Source organism: Theropithecus gelada, chromosome 9 (genome assembly GCF_003255815.1).
Source record: "Theropithecus gelada isolate Dixy chromosome 9, Tgel_1.0, whole genome shotgun sequence".
NCBI classification, from domain to species: Eukaryota; Metazoa; Chordata; class Mammalia; order Primates; family Cercopithecidae; genus Theropithecus; species Theropithecus gelada.
This window is the reverse complement of record NC_037677.1, coordinates 23,267,264-23,285,216: the sequence shown is the minus strand read 5'-3', so window position 1 is coordinate 23,285,216 and position 17,953 is coordinate 23,267,264. Positions and strand designations below refer to the sequence as shown.

General features: G+C 40.0%; 1 protein-coding gene across 1 annotated transcript in view; it reads left to right on the top strand.

The window, feature by feature from the left end:
* LOC112631997 (amyloid beta A4 precursor protein-binding family B member 1-interacting protein) overlaps window positions 1-17,953 on the top strand; it is a 127,776-nt gene that overhangs the window by 96,071 nt on the left and 13,752 nt on the right. The window contains exons 10-11 of the mRNA XM_025397605.1: window positions 570-713; window positions 6,116-6,226. Coding sequence (XP_025253390.1) covers window positions 570-713; window positions 6,116-6,226 — 255 coding nt within the window. The remainder of the gene's footprint in view (window positions 1-569; window positions 714-6,115; window positions 6,227-17,953) is intronic.

Genomic DNA, 17,953 nt, shown 5'->3' with positions numbered 1-17,953 from the left:
AGTTATTATTGACTATAGTCACCCTGCTTTGCTTTCAAATAGTAGGTCTTATTCATTCTTTCTATTCTTTTGTACCCGTTAACTATCCTCCCCAATTTTATGTGTTGAATTATATATAATAATTGTTCTATTTACAAGCAATGAAATAGTAACTATTTCACTTACCAGGAAAGTAATAATTTTTCTGTCTTCCATTTTATAATAACATTAATTGCTTTTATTAAATGCTTACTTTTACAATATGCCAAGACTGTACCTACCTTATGAAGTTGGGCTATTATTATTCCATTTTGACAAGTAAGTGGACTGAGGTTTAATGGCCCACGGTCACAGAGCTAAGTGGTGAGGAGGCCTTGAGGCGTAACTCAGGAGCCAGGATTCTTGACCGATGTGTGATTCTTCCTTTTTTCTGGCAAATAGCATATAATATAAACATATACATTCGATCAGAGCTGTACACACAATTGACTTTTAGTTTAAAAGCTAATTTGCAAGTTTGTTTAAATGTGAATAAAAATGCGTGCTTTATCTTTCGTGTGTGTCTTGTGTCGTTGGAATCTCAATTTCAGGAAAGTTTCTGTGGAACATCTATCATTGTACCAGAACTGGAAGGAGCTCTTTATTTGAAAGAAGATGGAAAGAAATCCTGGAAAAGGCGCTATTTTCTTTTACGGGCTTCTGGAATTTATTATGTACCCAAAGGGAAGACTAAGGTCAGAAAAAAAAAAAAAAACACTTAACAATAAAGCATTTCATGAGCGTGAAACTAAAGAAATCCTTACGTGGCAAGTGAAATACATTCGCTGTTGCTGCAGATTCCATAATCCTGCAACATGCATACAAATAGGACAGTATTACTGAAATCTTCTTGAGTTTTTCCGTAGCTCTCTTGAAGGTAAAAGTATTTTATCTATTTTAAAGTCAGGTTTCAAAAATGATGGCAAAAGCACTTTTCTAGAGATTATTTTGTTTCTTTACCTATCTATTTCCAAGGACTTTTTACCCCTGTAGTTCTATAGTCATTATAGTTAAATTTATTTTATCTGGAATCATAGAGGTATTAGAAGTCTTGATAAGATTTTTTTTTCTTTTTTCTTTTGAGATAGAGTCTCACTCTAACCAACAGGCTGGGGTACAGTGGCATGATCTTGACTAATTGCAACCTCTGGCTCCCAGGCTCAAGCCATCCTCCCACCTCAGCCTCCCAAGTAGCTGGGACTACAGGTGCATGGCACCACGGCCAGCTAATTTTTCATATTTTTTGTAGAGATGGGTTTTCACCATGTTTCTTAGGCTGGTCTTGAACTCCTGAACTCAAGCAATCCGCCCGCCTCACTCAGCCTTCCCAAGTGCTGGGATTACAGGCATGAGTCACTGCACCGGCTCTGGACTAGATTTTCCTTGAGATTTTAGTCCTTAGACTCTGAATATTTTTAAATCGTTCTCTGAGGTGTACTCTGAATTTCCCTGCTTAATTTAGCAGGATATTTTAGACATCATTTAACTTTTACTTGGTGATTTGGGATTATTGCCTCAAATTTATATGTAATAAATTATTCCTTGAAATGTAATTTTAACTCTTATTCTGACCATCAACTCTCTCTAAGATCTTTCTTAGAGGATTAGGACATTTCACTCTTTTGTTCACCATTAATATATGTTTAATCTGTATCTTGGGTACGCAGAAGCATTTTGCCTTCCCTTCCAAATGCAGGGCACCACCAGTGGTATATTCATGCATTGCCAACTTCCTCTGATAAAGCTTAACCCACACTTCCAAGCCGATGAAGTTATGGTGAACGTCCAAGTCCGCTACCTCCAGTAAGGAGACTCTTGTCTCTGCCGGAAGGCAGGACGGGCATTATGGCTAACTCTTGGTCCAGGACAGCTACTGTTCTCCTTAGCCTCTTCCACTCTGCTCCTGGCCTTAGATCTGATGCTTTCCCATCTCTGTCATCTCATTCCAGTCCCACGCTGGGCACCTCACAACTGACCCACAAATAATTTGTGTTCTTTTTGAAATGTTTATGTCTTAGGCATTTGAATATAAATGGTACATATAAATAAACATATAACAAACAATATACTCTGTGATGAGAATTAAAAGTGTTTACATTTGGCCAGGTGTGGTGGTTCATGCCTGTAGTCCCAGCACTTTGGGAGGCTGAGGCAAGATGAATCACTTGAGGCCAGGAGTTCTAGACCAGCCTGGCCAACATTGTGAAACCCCATCTCTACTGAAAATACAAAAATTAGCTGGGTGTGGTGGTGCACACTTGTAATCCCAGCTACTGGGGAGACTGAGGCATGAGAATCACTTGAACTTGGAAGGTGGAGGTTGCAGTAGCCTGAGATCATGCCACTGCACTCCAGCCTGGGTGAAAGAGCAAGACTATGTCTCCAAAAAAAAAAGTGTTTACAGTAGAGTTGGACAAGAATACCTTCTCTCACTGTTACCATTAACACTGGGTTGAGGAACTAACTAGTACATTAAAGAGAAGAATAATAAGTATAACCAATAGAAAAGAAGAGGCAAAGACTGATTTTTCACAGTTGACATGATCGTCTACCAGCAATATGAGATACTCAGCTGAAAAACTGTTAGAACCAAATAAATGCATTAACTAAGAAAGTTTTTCTTTACACAAACACTATATATAATGCAAACTACAATGCAAAAGAATCCATGCAGACTAGAAACAGAAAATGCAAAATTCCTAACAATAAACTTAACAAGAAATGTTCCAGATCTATATGGCATAAAATTTAAAATTTATTAAGAGGAATGAAGTAGAACTGAATCAATAGAAGGGTACCATGTTGCAGGCCAGGCGCGGTGGCTCACGTCTGTAATCCCAGCACTTTGGGAGGCCGGGGCAGGCCCGAGGTCAGGAGTTTGAGACCAACCTGGCCAATATGGTGAAACACCATCTCTACTAAAAATGCAAAAATTAGTTAGGCATGGTGGCGGGCGCCTATAATCCCAGCTACTTGGGAGGCTGAGGCAGAAGAATTGCTTGAACCCGGGAAGCAGAGATTGCAGTGAGCCAAGATCACGCCACTGCACTCCAGCCTGGGCGACAGAGTGAGATTCCATCTCAAAAAAAAAAAAAAAAAGAAAGAAAGAAAAAAGAAAAAAAAAAGTAGAAGAAAAAGAAAAGAAAGATACCATGTTACTAAATGAAAAGTTATTAATTCTTCCCGGTTTTCTATAAATTTAAGGTAATTTTAATAAAAATATCAGTAGGATTTTATTTACTTGAAATTCACAGACTGATTCTAAAATTCATGGAAAAAAGACACTGTTCCAAAATAGACCTTCCCAAAATTGTGAAGAACATCAAGGCAGATTTCCTGCCGTGCCAAAACATTAGATAAAAACAGCACGGCTAGAGACAAACAGGTCGACAGACAGCCATCTAATATAAGAGAAGTTAAGGTTAGAATTTTATATCACAGCAGTGGGGAAAGAATATGGTATTCAACAAATAGCATTGAAATAGCTGTATATCCATTTAGAAATACAATTTCCTACCTCATTCCATGTACCAAACTAAATTATTGATGGGTTAAAATATCTTTAGAGAAACATGGTATAAAATTCTAGAAGAAAATAGAGGTTCGCTGGGTGTGGTGGCTCATGCCTATAATCCCAGCACTCTGGGAGGCCCAGGTGGGAGAATAGCTTGAGCCCAAGAGTTCAAGACCAGCCTGAGAAACATAGGGAGACCCAGTCTCTACAAAAAAAATAAAAAAATGAACGAGGATGGCGGCACATGCCTGTAGTCCCTGCTACTTGGGAGGCTGATCAGGGAGGATCACTTGAGCCCGGGAGGTCAAGACTTCAGTGAGCGGTGTTTGTGCCACTGCCCTCCAGCTTAAGTGACAGAATGAGACCCTGAAAAAAAAAAGAAAGAAAGAGAGAGAGAGAGAGAAGGAAAGAAGGAAGGAAGGAAGGAAGGAAGGAAGGAAGGAAGGAAGGAAGGAAGGAAGGGAGGGAGGGAGGGAGAGCGGGCGGGCAGGGAGGAAGGAAGGGAGGGAGAGAGGGAAAGAAAGAAAATATAGGTTAATGTTTTTATAATTTTGAGCTGGAGAAAGCTTTCCTAAGCAAGAATAAAAACTCAAAATTATAATGGAAAAAAGGGACAGATTTAACCTTATAAAGTTATTTTTAATACCTTATGGCCAGAGATAACAAACAAGAAGTGAAAGACTGACTACAGTGACAGAGTACATTTGCAACATGTATAAACAAGTATGAATATCCATAAAATATAAAGACTTCCACAAATCAATAAGAAAAAGATAAACATACTTACAGAAAAATGGCAAAGCATTAAAGGGAAAATTTACAGAAAAAGAAGTACTGGTAGCCACCGCATAACTAAAAGTTGCTCTGTCTCACTAGTAATCAGGAAATGTAAATTAAACATGAGATTGATACAATAAACAATATAGATAATATCCAAATTTTGGTGGAAGTGGGTAAGAAAAAGGGACACTCACACCTAGGAGGTTGGAACGGAAACTCATACGGCCAAACTGGGGGACAATTTAGCAAAATCTATGTAAATGTAAAAGGGAGGAAAAATCCTTTCAATTGGCAGCTCCATGCTTGACAAATCTATCTCACAGAAATATAAGCGCATATGCACAGTATTTGTTGTAATAGCTAAATATTGAAATAACTTCTAATCCTCTGTAGTAGAATAGTTAAATAAATCGTTACCCCTGTACAGTAGAATTCTCTGCAGTCATAAAATGAATGTCATCTATTAATTCATGTGTCTTGATATAGAAAGACTCCTAGATGCAATGTTAAGAAAAAGAAGGCAGGGGACAGTGGCTCACAGCTCTAATCCCAAACACTTTGGAAGGCCAAGGAAGGCGGATCGCTTGAGCTCAGGAATTCAAGACCAGCCTGGGCAACGTGGGGAAATAGAACAGAATAGAATACTACCAAACTATTAACTATGGTACATTTGGAGAAAAGAACAAAATAAGAAAAAGGGGTGGTAAAGGAAGATATGCATTTTATTATTTAAATATATATATATATTTTTTAAATTGTGACTAATATGCCTTAGTTTGTAACTTAAGAATGTAAACTTTGAACATCCAGAAGAAAATATCTTGCAAGGAAAGAATGTACAAGCATATGTAAAGAAATAATTGTGCACTAAGGTGTAAATAGTTCTGCCATCTATTAATCTATTCACTAACTAGGTAAAGAATTATAGAAGGCAAAAGAAAAAAATAATGCAACACATTTGTAATTGAAGTGTAACCAAATATGTAGATTACAGGCTGCAGCCTTCACAGTGCCTGTTATCCGTGGAGGAGAGGTCTCTGTTTCCATGGCAACACTGCCTGCAGTAGAGAGAACTTGTGAAAGAAATCCTTTTTCTCAGGAGGAAGTGCATGAAGTGTGTGCTAATTTACTGAGCATAAGTTTATCTCTCATTGTTCGTCCTGAGGGGGACTTTTTTTTTTTAATGCTCAATCACAAAATCCATCATGGACTTAGAATGGCAAAAGTCAAAATGAAATTTCTGGCTAAGCGGTCACCTTGTCTCGACGGCATCAATAATGACATCTCAAGGACAGTCCATCCTGACTCTGGGAGTCCCCAGATAGGCATTAGAACAGCAGTATAATCTTTCACTCCATTTCTGGGTCAGTGGCACCGATTTTCCTTGGCTGTACTCTTTTTTAAAAATTAATTTTATTTTTTGACTGACAAATAATAATTGTACATATGCACAATGTACACAGTGATGTTTTGATACATATGATGTATGGTGATCAGATCAAGGTAATTAGCACATCCATCATCTTAAACATTTATCCTTTCTTTGTGTTGGGAACATTCCATATCTTTTATACTGGGAAAGATTTATGCATAGATCTTACTAAATTGTCCCCCAATTTGGCCATATCTGTTTCCATTCCAACCTTTCAGACTTGCCTTTGAGAAGAACCATACGTGGCAGATGTTTATATAAATTACCTAAAAGTCAATATTTTCTTTACTAAAACATAATCCTTAGTTATGCCATGAAGGACAACTCTGGATTATCTCAGTTGAAGTTTTATTTTTTTCCCTGTCTTTCAGACATCTCGAGATCTGGCATGTTTTATACAGTTCGAAAATGTCAACATTTACTATGGGACTCAGCATAAAATGAAATATAAAGCGCCCACTGACTACTGCTTTGTTTTAAAGGTATGTTATAAGAAGTCATTCATTTAGATTTATAAGCAATTTGAGTTAATCATTTTTTCAAGGAAGAAAATGTTAAATGTTATGTAGTTAGCCACATGTGTAACAATAAGAAATTGTTCAACCAAAATAGCAATGAGGGAAACATTTCTATCAATTTGGGGCATTTTCCCCAAAGCCTCCTATCTGAACCTAAAACTTTAAGGTAAATCTGTCTGGGGATTTCTTCACTTCTGAAAATGAAAGTTCCACATTTTAAACAAATTAATTTATAATTTTATTGATAAGACTAAAAAAGTTTTCAGTTCTTTATTTATTGGGCTCATTCCAACATAATAAGTTTTTGGAAATTAGAAACTTGCAAGATGTCCTAGCAAATGTATAGAAAATAACCCAAAAAAATTGTTTTAATTACTGGGTCATGAAACTTAAGGTGTATATTGTCAAAAGGCAATATGTATTATCAAATGTTAGATATGGTTTATGTTTTTTTGAGACAGAGTCTCACTGTGTCATCCAGGCTGGACTACAGTAGTGCAATCATAGCCCACTGAAGCCTCAGTCTCCCAGTCTTAAGCAATCCTTCTGCCTTAGCCTCTCAAGTATCTGGGACTAGAGGTACACACCACCACACCAGCTAATTTTTGTATTTTTAGTTAAGACAGGGCTTTACTATATTACCCAGTCTGGTCTCAAACTCCTGGACTCAGGAGATCCACCTACCTTGGCATCCCAAAGCGTTGGGATTGTAGGCATGAGCCGCCACTCCTGGCCAATTTACATTTTTTAAAATTAGAATCTCAGATCAGTCTGATCAGGAGATGAGTTATTACAACCACACATGTGATGTGTTAGAGCCTTTCTGTATGCCTACAGAACTCTGGATTGAGGACTATGGTAAGTTTTTGTCTGTGTTTCTTTTTAGTCAAATACAGTAACCAGGCCAAATCAATCATGTTTAGTAATTTTGACTCCCTGAACAATTACAACCACTTATTGTAATCATCAAATAATAATTGGTTGAAATTCTTGGCTTTATCAAGGACTCAGGATATTCAGTGGCTTTCATTCAGATGTCCTAACCTTTTTTTTTAATTCCTAAGCATCCACTTTTAACTATTTATGGATAATATTAATAATAAAAACCATTATACTAGCTCAGTCAGCCTGATACTCCCCCAGTGGTTCTCAACCAGGCATTTTGCCTCCAAGGGTTGTTCGGCCAATTCTAAAGACATTTTTGATTGTCATAGCTTGGGGCATGGAGCAGGGACTACTGACATCTAGTAGGCCAGGTATGCTGCTAAATGCCTTGCAGTGCACAAGAAAACCTCCATGCCAAAGACTTCTCTGGCCCCCAATGTCAACAGTGCTGCTGTCAAGAAACCTGCCCTAGAAAGAAAAGCCCTAGAATAATGACTGTGAAGGCGCTGAAGGCAGGGAGAAGGCTAGATCCATTCACTCACTCATTCATCTATTCATTTAATATTTGTTGAATGCCGGCCGGGCGCGGTGGCTCACACCTGTAATCTCAGTACTGTGGGAGGCTGAGGCGGATGGATCACTTGAGGCCAAGGATTCTAGCCCACTGAAGCCTCAGCCTCCCAGGCTTAAGAGCAATCCTCCTGCCTTAGCCTCTCAAGTATCTGGGACTAGAGGTGCGCACCACCACACCAGCTAATTTTTGTATTTTTGGTTAAGACAGGGCTTTACTATATTACCCAGGCTGGTCTCAAACTCCCGGATTCAGGCAATCCACCTACCAAGGATTCTGGCCAACATGGTGAAACCCTGTCTCTACTGAAAATACAAAAAGTAGCTGGGCGTGGTGGTGCATGCCTATAGTCCCAGCCCAGTCCCGACTGAGGCAGGAGAATCGCTTGAACCCGGGAAGTGGAGGTTACAGTGAGCCGAGATCCCACCAATATGCACTCAGCCTGGGCGACAGAGAAAGACACTGTCTCAAAAAAAAAAAAAATTAAAAAAATAAATAAATAAATAAATAATTTTGTTGAATGACAACTATTGTTGAATGACAAGGATTATTATTATTATTATTTTTACTGCCGCATTCCCATCACCTGGAACAGTGGTGGGGCAATGAAAAAAATACAATAGTTCCTGTCCTCATGGAGTTTACATTCAACATGAGGAAAATGGTAAAGAACGAAAACTATGTACTGTAATGTCAGGTAGTAACAAGGAGCAATATGAAGTAGGGCTGGGGCCAGGGCTCCTTTGGATGGGGTGTTCACAGAGAGGCCCTCTAGGAAGTGACATTTGACAAAAGATGTGAGCGAAGTGAGGGAGCAAGAATTACCCGCAGTACGAGCCCTCCAGGAATAAGAACGGGAAGTGGAAAGCCCTGAGGTGAGAGAGGTCTGTTTGGTCAGAAGGAAGAGAGATGAGGAGCATGCCCTGCCTGCTTCTGGTCCTCGCCCCTCCTTGTCTGTTCCTGATATAGGAAAAATAAGAAGAACGGCAAGCACTGACATCGCATCTTCTTTATAAATGTGGTATGTGTGCAGAGAGACTCCCCAGCCAGGAAGTGGCCAAGTCAGAATGAGAACTCAGGCAGCGTGGCTCAGAGGCCGTTCTCTCAGACAGTTTCTCAGGCCCCCAGAGATCTGGACACGAAGCGTTGCCCACTACCCTGCCCCTCCCACAAGGCCACCTGCCCTTGGAGCCACGTCTTCCCGTGTTTGGAATCCTAAGACCCTGATAAATCACCAAAATGGAGCATTCCAACACACTTTATCACCAAAGCACTGCCCACACTTCTTAAATCAGGAGAAGGTTTTGGAGAAAGTTTCTGAAACGCGGGTCAGTAAACTGGCTGAATCAGAGTCACTGGAGACTCATTACAAATGCAGGTTCCCAGGCCCTAGGCCCACTAAATCAAAATAATGATGGAACCTAGGGTTAGGGTTAGGGTTTAATGATGGAGCCTAGGAATCTTCATATTTCCTAAACATGGTCAAGTTTTCTACCAAGTGTTAGAACGTATCCTCACTCTAATGAGGATTCATGTAGTAGTCATGGCTTAGCTGATGATGAAATGGCCTTCAGAGTGGGCAGACAGGATGAAAGTCTAGCAGAAGGAAGCAGGAGCCAAATCCCAGGGCTAGGGTCCAGAAGCCAGAGCAGGGATGTCTGTCAAGGAAAAGACAAGGTCTCTGACTAGAGGTTCCCAGCACGGGGATTTAGACACAGTGAACAGGGGAGGGACTCAGTTTCTCAAACTGACACATAAGTTTGGGATGAGGACCTACAATCGCCAGGACTTGAACTGTCTGACCTAGAAGGTGAGGTTATCCTGAGATTACACCAAGAATAGAAATCCTGGGTCCCAGAATATTGAACTAGAATTTCTAAAAATTCCTACTCTCCAAGGTCTGGGTCGTCAAGAGAGAGTTGAGGATCTCCCCAAAGGAAAAAGGGGGCTCAGAGGTGGAGAAACCAGCAGGATCGATGGATCTGGGAGTAAGAGTCATGAGCAACCCTTGCAGAATGTGTATTTCCTTTTTTCTCAGGATGATGATCAGTTCTGTTCTGAAGCCAATTTCCTCATGTGCAATCACCCTGCTCATTTTGTTCTTAAGCATGTTTCTCAGTTCCTTCCCAAAATATTGAGAATTCTTATTAACTTGCTGAGTAAAAGGGTTACTGTTGAGGTTTGGAGAACCTAATTTGTTTATGAACATTGTGGTCACTTATTTCCCTTTTTGTCTGCTGTTTTAAAAAAGTAAAAACTCTTGCTATTCTTTATTAGGGTGAGCCAGTTTCCAAAATGCAAAGAATGTGTATGTAGATGGCAAGAGGGATTAAGGATACAGGGAGGAATGTTAAGAGATTTAGGCCAGGTGCAGTGGCTCATGCCTGTAATCCCAGCACTTTGGGAGGCCAAGGCGGATGGATCACCTGAGGTCAGGAGTTTGAGACCAGCCTGGCCAACATGATGAAACCCCATCTCTACTAAAAATGCAAATATTAGCTGGGCATGGTGGCATGCGCCTGTAATCCTAGCTATTCGGGAGGCTGAGGCATGAGAATTGCTTGAACCTGGGAGGTGGAGGTTGCAGTGAGCCAAGATCACGCCACTGCACTCCAGCCTGGGTGACGGAGTAGGACTTTGTCTCAATAAAACAAAACAAAACAAAAGAAGATTGCATTATTTCATTTCGTGGCCTGATAAATCCAGGCTAAAGTTTATCCTTCAATATGAGCTTGATGACTATGGCTGTTCATGAGAGGTGCTGTCAGAAAGATTGGCGTCTGAGTCCTGGCCCTGTCACCTAGTAACTGGTCACTATTGAGATGCTAAGCCTCATTGCATCATCTTCAAGAGATGAGAGCACCCAGCCCTTCTTTTGAGAATTAAATATGATATGCCTACAAAATCATTAGTGCAATGTCTAAAAATGTATCAGCACTTAGTAAGTGGTAGTTATTATTGCCATCTAGTATTAAATAAATCTCTTTATTAACCAGTGTTTCTCAAACTTTAGTATGCATCAGAACCATTTAGATTGTTAAGACACAGACTGCTAGGCCCCCAGGGATTTTTATTTAGTAAGTCTGGGATTGGGTGCAGAAATTTGCTTTTCTTTTTTTCCTATGTATTTATTCTTTTACTTTTTAATTGACACATAGTAATTGTACATTATGACACACAATGTGTTGTTTTGATATATGTAAACATTGTGTAATGACCAAATCATGGTAATTAGCACAAACATTTATCATAAAATCCTCTCCTCTAGCTATTTAAAATATACAATGCATTATTGTTAGCTATAGTCACCCTACCTTGCAGTAGGGTACCAGAACTTATTCCTCCTAACTATAACACTGTACTTGTTGACAAACCTCTCTCCCCATTCGCTCCAGTCTCTAGTAACCACTATTCCACTCTCAACTCCTATGAGATCATTTTTTTAAGATTCCACATATGAGTGGAATATAAATGTTTTTGTATGTTCTTTATTCATCCACTGATGGGCATTTAGGTTGATTCTATATCTTAGCTGTTGTGTACAGTGCTGCAATAAACATGTGAGTGCAAATGTCTCTTTGACATACCGATTTAATTTCCTTTGTATATATACCCAGCAGTGGAAATACTGGATCATATGGTAGATGTATTTTCAGTTTTTTGAGGCACCTCCATACTGTTTTCTGTAATGGCTAGACTAATTTACATTTCTGCCAACAGTGCATAAGAGTTCTTGTTCTTCCATATCCTTGTCAGCATTTGTTATTTTTTGTCCTTTTATCATAGTCATTCTAGTTGGGATGATGCAAAATCTCATTGTAGTTTTGATTTGCATTTCCTTGATGGTTAGTGATGTTAAGCATTTTTAAAATTCTTATTGGCCTTGTGTATGTCTTCTTTGGTGAAATGTCTATTCATGTTGTTTGTCCATTTTTTAAAAATTGGATTATTTGGGTTTTTTGCTAGTGAGTTGAGTTCCTTACAAATTCTACTTATTAACCCTTAGTCAAATGTATAATTTGCAAATATTTTTTCTCATTCTGTAGGTTGTCTCTTTACTCTGTTGATTGTTTTCCTTGCTATGCAGATTCACAGTTTTGAGTCTTTCTTTTTGTTGGTTTGTTTGTTTGTTTTGCTTGTTTTGTTTTGTTTTTTTGAGACAAAGTTTTGCTCTTGTTGCCCAAGCTGGAGTGCAATGGCGTGATCTCGGCTCACTGCAACCTCCGCCTCTCGGGTTCAAGCAATTCTCCTGCCTCAGCCTCCTGAGTAGCTGGGATTACAGGAGCACGCCACCATTCCTGGCTAATTTTTTGTATTTTTAGTAGCGTTGGGGTTTCACCATGTTAGCGAGGCTGGTCTCGAACTCCTGACCTCGGGTGATCTGCCCTCCTCAGCCTCCCAAAGTGCTGGGATTACAGGCATGAGCCACTGCGCCAGGCCAGTTTTGGGTCTTATATTAACTATTTAATCTATTTTGAGATGATTTTTGTTTATGGTGAGAAATAGGCATCACGCTACATTCTTTTGCATGAAGTTATCCAGTTAACCCAATACTGTTTATTGATGAAGACACTATCTTTCCCTCATTGTGAGTTTTTTGGTTTGTTTTTCTTGTTCTTGTTCTTTTGGCGGGGTGAGTACCTTTGTTTAAAATCAGTTGGCTGTAAATGCATTGATTTAGTTCTGGACTCTCTGTTTTGTTCCATTGGCCTATGTGTCTGCTTTTATGCCAACACCACACTGCTATAGATTTGCAGTATATCTTGAAATCAGTTTGTGTGACTCCTCCAGCTTTGTTCTTTTTGCTCAAGATTGCTTTGGCTATTTGGAGTCTGTGTTTCCATACAAATTTTAGGATTTTTTTTTTCTATTTCTCTGTGAAGTCTGACATCATAATTTTGATAGGGATTGCTTTGAATCTGTAAATTACTTCTGGTAGCATGGGCATTATAAAAATATTAATTCTTCCAATTTATGAACATAGGATATCTTTCTGTTTATATCCTCTTCACCTTCTTTTATCAATGTTTTATAGTTTTCGTCATAGAGATCTTTCTCCTCCTTGGTTAAATTTATTTCTAAGTATTTTATTTTTGTGTAGGTATTGTAAATGGGATTGCGTTCTTGATTTTCAGATAGTTGGCTACTGTTGCATAGAAATGCTACTAATTTTTGTATGCTGATTTTGTATCCTGAAACTTTACTTCATCTGTTTATTAGTTCTAACAGTTTTTTTGGTGGAGTCTTTAAGATTTTCTACATATGAAATCATGGTGTCTGCAAACAGGGACAATTTGACTTCCTCATTTCCAATTTGGATGCCTTTTCTTTCTTTCTCTTGCCTCGTTGGTCTTGCGAAGAGTTCCAGTACTATCCTGAATAGGAGCAGTGAAAGTGGGCATCCTTAGATTTTGAGATCTTAGGGGAAAAGCTTCTAATTTTTTCCCATTCAGTGTGATGTTGGCTGTGGGTTTAACATATATAAACTTTATTATGTTGAGGTATGTTTCTTCTACACCTAATTTGTTGAGACGCTGAATTTTTGTCAAATGGTTTTTCTGCATCTATTGAAATAAGCATTTGGTTTTTAATCTTTATTCTGTTAATGTGATGTGTCACATTTATTGATTTGTATATGCTAAACTATCCTTGTATTGCCGGGATGAATCCCACTTGATCATGATGAATGGTCTTTTAAATATGCTATTTAATTCAGATTGCTAGTATTCTGTTGAGGACTTTTATATCTACATTCATCAGGGATGTTGGCCTGTAGCTTTTCTTTTTGGTTGTGTCCATCTCTGGTTTTGGAATTGGAGTAATGCAGGCCTCATAGAATGAGTTTGGAAGGATTTCTTCCTTTTCAATTTTTTGAAATAGTTTGTGAAGAATTCGTCTTTATATGTTTGTAGAATTCAGCAGTGAAGCCATCAGGTCCTGGGCTTTTCTTTGATAGGAGCCTTTTTATTACAGCTTCAATTTCATTACTCATTATTGGTCTTTTTAGGTTTTCTGTTTCTTCCTGTTTCAATCATGGTAGATCATATGCATCTAGGATTTTAGTCATGTTTTCCTAGGTTTTCCATTTTGTTAGTGTGTAATTATTTATAGTAGTGTTTATGATCTTTTGTATTTCTGTAGTATCAATTGTGTTGTCTTTTTTTCATCTTTCATTTTCTTTCTTTCAGTCATCTTTCTTTTTTTCTTAGACTAGCTAAAGGTTTCTCAATTTTATTTATTTTTCAAAAAACCTTACTCTTTGGTTTCTTAATATTTGTTTTTAGCCTCTTTTAGCCTTAATATATCTTTTCCAAATGAATGAAATTAATCTCTATTTCATTTATTTATGCTCTGATCTTTATTATTTCTTTTCTCCTACTAATTTGGGGTTTAGTTCTTATTTTTTCTAGTTCCTTGAGATGCATCATTAGATTGTTTATTTGAGATCTTTCTTTGGCTGAAAAAGTCTTTATCACCTTTGTTTCTGAAGAATAGCTTTTCTGGGTACAGTATTCTTGGTTGACAGGCTTTTCTTTATCTTTCATCACTCTGAATATATTGTCCCACTCTCTCTTGGCCTGCAAGGTTTCTGCTAAGTCTGCTGCCAGGCATATTAGAATTCCCTTATGTGTTATTTGTTGTTCTTTTTTTTCCTGCTGCTTTCAGGTACATCTCTTTGTCTTTGACCTTTGAGAATTTGATTATGATATATATTGGGGTATTTTATTTGGGTTGAATCTGATTGGTGACCTTTGACCTTCCTGTGCATGGATATTTGTATCTTTCTTCTGATTTGGTAACTTTTCTATTATTATTTATTTGAATAAGCTTTCTATCCCTTTTCATTTTTTACTCTCTCTTTAATGTTAAGGATACGTAGATTTGCTCTTTTGATGGTGTCCCATGGGTCTTGTAAGTTTTTCTTTATTCCTTCTCATTTTTTTCCTTTTTTCTCCTTTGACTATGTGTTTTCAAATAGGCTGCCTTCAAGCTCACTGATTCTTCTGCTTGATGAATTCTGCAGCTGATGTTCTCTGTTTCATGTTTCATTTTGTTTGTTATACTTTTCAGCTCCAGGATTTTTTTTTTAAATTATTTCTATCAATCTGAAGAATGTTTCTGATAAATTTCTGAATTGCTTCTCTGTGTTTTCTTGAAGTTTGCTGAGTTTTGTCATAACAGCTATTTTTGAATTCTTTGTCTGCCAGATAGCTGGCACCTCTTTTTGTCCATTTAGAGAGACTATATTTTCTAGGCTATTCTTACTCCTTATAGACATTGGGCTCTGTCTTCGCATTGTTGAATTAGGTATTTGTTTCAGTCTTCCCTGTCTGGATTTGTTTGTGACCCTTCTTTTTCAGTATGCAGAAATTGTGAGCAGATTGACTATTGTATATTATTTCAGCACTAGAGGGCCTCCTAAGTCCAGGTTAGACCCGAATCCTACACTAAGTCTGCCGAGGATACACTGTCCAAACTGCATGGGCCCTGGGACACCCACAGAGGGCCCACCGGATGGTGTGGGAAAGCCGGTCAGGCTCTCAAATCCAGAGGTTCTGTGGACCATGCCTCCCACAGCACAGCATAAACAGCACATCTGGTGCATCATTTCATCTGGCAGGGATGGTGAGCCACTGCCAAATTTATCCACCTGGCTGCTGCTAGACCCACCCCCTCTCTTTGTCCCTTGCTGGCCTCATGTGTTTCAGTCCCGTTGGTACTTGGTACTCACAGTGCTCTCCATAGGCCCAGGCAGAAGCAAGCCTCCCACAGAGGGACCCCGTATGGTAAGAAACCTGAGTGTGAGTCCGGGGGGACTTTCCATGTGTGGGTACTGCAGTGGCTCGGGGGAGGGGCAACTATCCCCTTACCGCCCAACTGCGGTTTCACCCATTTTTGCAGTCCAATGGGGCTTCCCAGTCTCACTCACGTTCAGTTTCCTTAGCCCGCATAAAGGCAGTTTTGTGCATGGATAGAAGCCATTCCTTCCTGTATTCTTTCTCATTCCATTCTGGGGCTATATGCAATGGGGCAGAAGTAAATATCCTCCAGGAGAAATTATGCTTCTATGGAGACCTGTTAGGAAGTAGTGGCATATCATGGAAGGAGCGCTGGAATTCTGCCCTGTCGCTCACTTGCTTCCTACCCCTTACTCAGCTATATTTTTCTTTACGGTATTTTTCACAATGAAAAATTACATTACTTTAGTGTTTTGTATTTTTATTGGCTTTCTCCCATAGTAGAATATAAATGTCAGAGAGCAGGGACTTTTTCTATCGTGTTCACTATTGTGTTCCAGAGCTTGGAGGGATATTTGACACATTGTAAATTCTCGATACATATCAGATGAATGGAGAGATTAATGGATGGGTGGATGGACAGATGAGTGGGTGGATCGATGGATGGACAGATGGATGGAATGCAGATCAAAGCCCCCTGCACCATTGTGCCCTTTAAAACATGGTTCAGGCCAGGCACAGTGGCTCACGCCTGTCATCTCAGCACTTTTGGAGGCCAAGGCAGAAGGATCGCTTGAGCCCAGGAGCTCGAGACCAGCCTGAGCAACATATCAAGACCCCATCTCTACAGAAAAACTTTTTAAATCAGCAGGGTGTGGTAGCATGCACCTACAGTCCCAGTTACTCAGAAGGCTGAGGCAGGAGGATCGCTTGAGCCCGCATTCAAGGTTGCAGTGAGCTATGCTCCAGCCAGGGCAACAGAGTGAGATCCTGTCCCTAAAGAAATGCTTAATTATCGGGCACTATGGCTCATGCTTGTAATCCCAGCATTTTGGGAGGTCAAGGCAGGAGGACCACTCGACCCCAAGAGTTCGAGACCAGCCAGGCAACATAGGGAGATGCCCATCTCTACAAAATATTTACAAATCAGCCTGGTGTGGTGGTGCACACCCGTAGTCCCAGCTACTCAGGAGACTGAGGCAGAAGGATTGCTTGAGGACAGGAGTTTGAGGGTGCCATGAGCCACAGTCACACCGTTGCACTGTGGCCTGGGCAACAGAGCAAGATCTCTAAAAAAGAAGGGAAAGAAAGAAAGAAAAAGAGGGAGAAAAAGGAAGGATAAGAAAGAAAATAGAGAACAGGATTGAATGTCCCAGTTTACTTCCTCTTTACTTCTAAATTTATCCCACGCAGTAACTCTCCTACCTCCTGACTCTGTATCTCACGGGAAGACGGCTCCCATCTCCAACATGGCCTCTGGAACCACATTGTCAGCCACTCCTTTTGGCTTCAGCATCCTCAAACCCCTTTCCAAACAATTCTTCTCTTTTCCTTGGGCCACAAACATTTTCAAATATTCCTTGGTTTGGGGGCTCTAACTCACTCACTCACTCCCCTCAGTTGTATCTGCCCCACCTCATCAAGCAGCAGCTTTGGCCTCTGTCTTGTCTTTAACTCAGACTTCATGAGAAAGTGATGATGCGCTCCATGTCCTCACTTTGGGAGGCCGAGGCAGGGGGATTGTTTGAGGGCAGGAGTTCAAGACCAACCTGGGCAACATTGTGAAACCTCCTCTCGACAAAAAATTTAAAAACATTAGCCGGGCATGGTGGTGCGCACCTGTGGTCCCAGCTCCTCAGGGGGCCAACGTGGGAGAATCACTTGAGCCCAGGCATTGGAAGTTTCAGGGAGTCATGATTGCACCACTGCACTCCAGACTGGGCAACAGAGGCAGACCCTTTCTCTACGAATATATACATATATCTTTTGAATTTTCTTTATTTAGACCATGGGGTACATCAGTGAACAAAACAAAGGCCTCTGGCTTTGTGGAGTTTGCATGCTACCAGGCTTCTCCCTGCACCCCTGTGGAAACTGCTATTATTAAGATTTCCAAAGAATAGTGGCTTTCTCCAGTCCTCACGGCATCTTTTGCATTGATGATGGCATCCTCATTTTATAATCTTCAGCCTGGACCGCTGCTCTGTTTCTGCTGGTGCCTCCTCCTTCCCTACACACTGTAATGCCCTCCAAGGTCCTAAATTCAGTTCTCACCAGATTCCCTGTGCTCTGGCTGAGATCATAGTCACAGCCACAGCTCCAATCATTGTCTGTGTTGGAGACAAATAATTCCCAATCCGTAGTGGACAGTCTCACCTTCTTCCCTAGCCCTACACGTGCGGTAACCACATGTCCGAGGGGTACCTCTATTACAGACACTGATTTCAGCCTTTCCTCCATGCCCTGCTTTCCACAGTCCCCTAAAGATGAATGGCA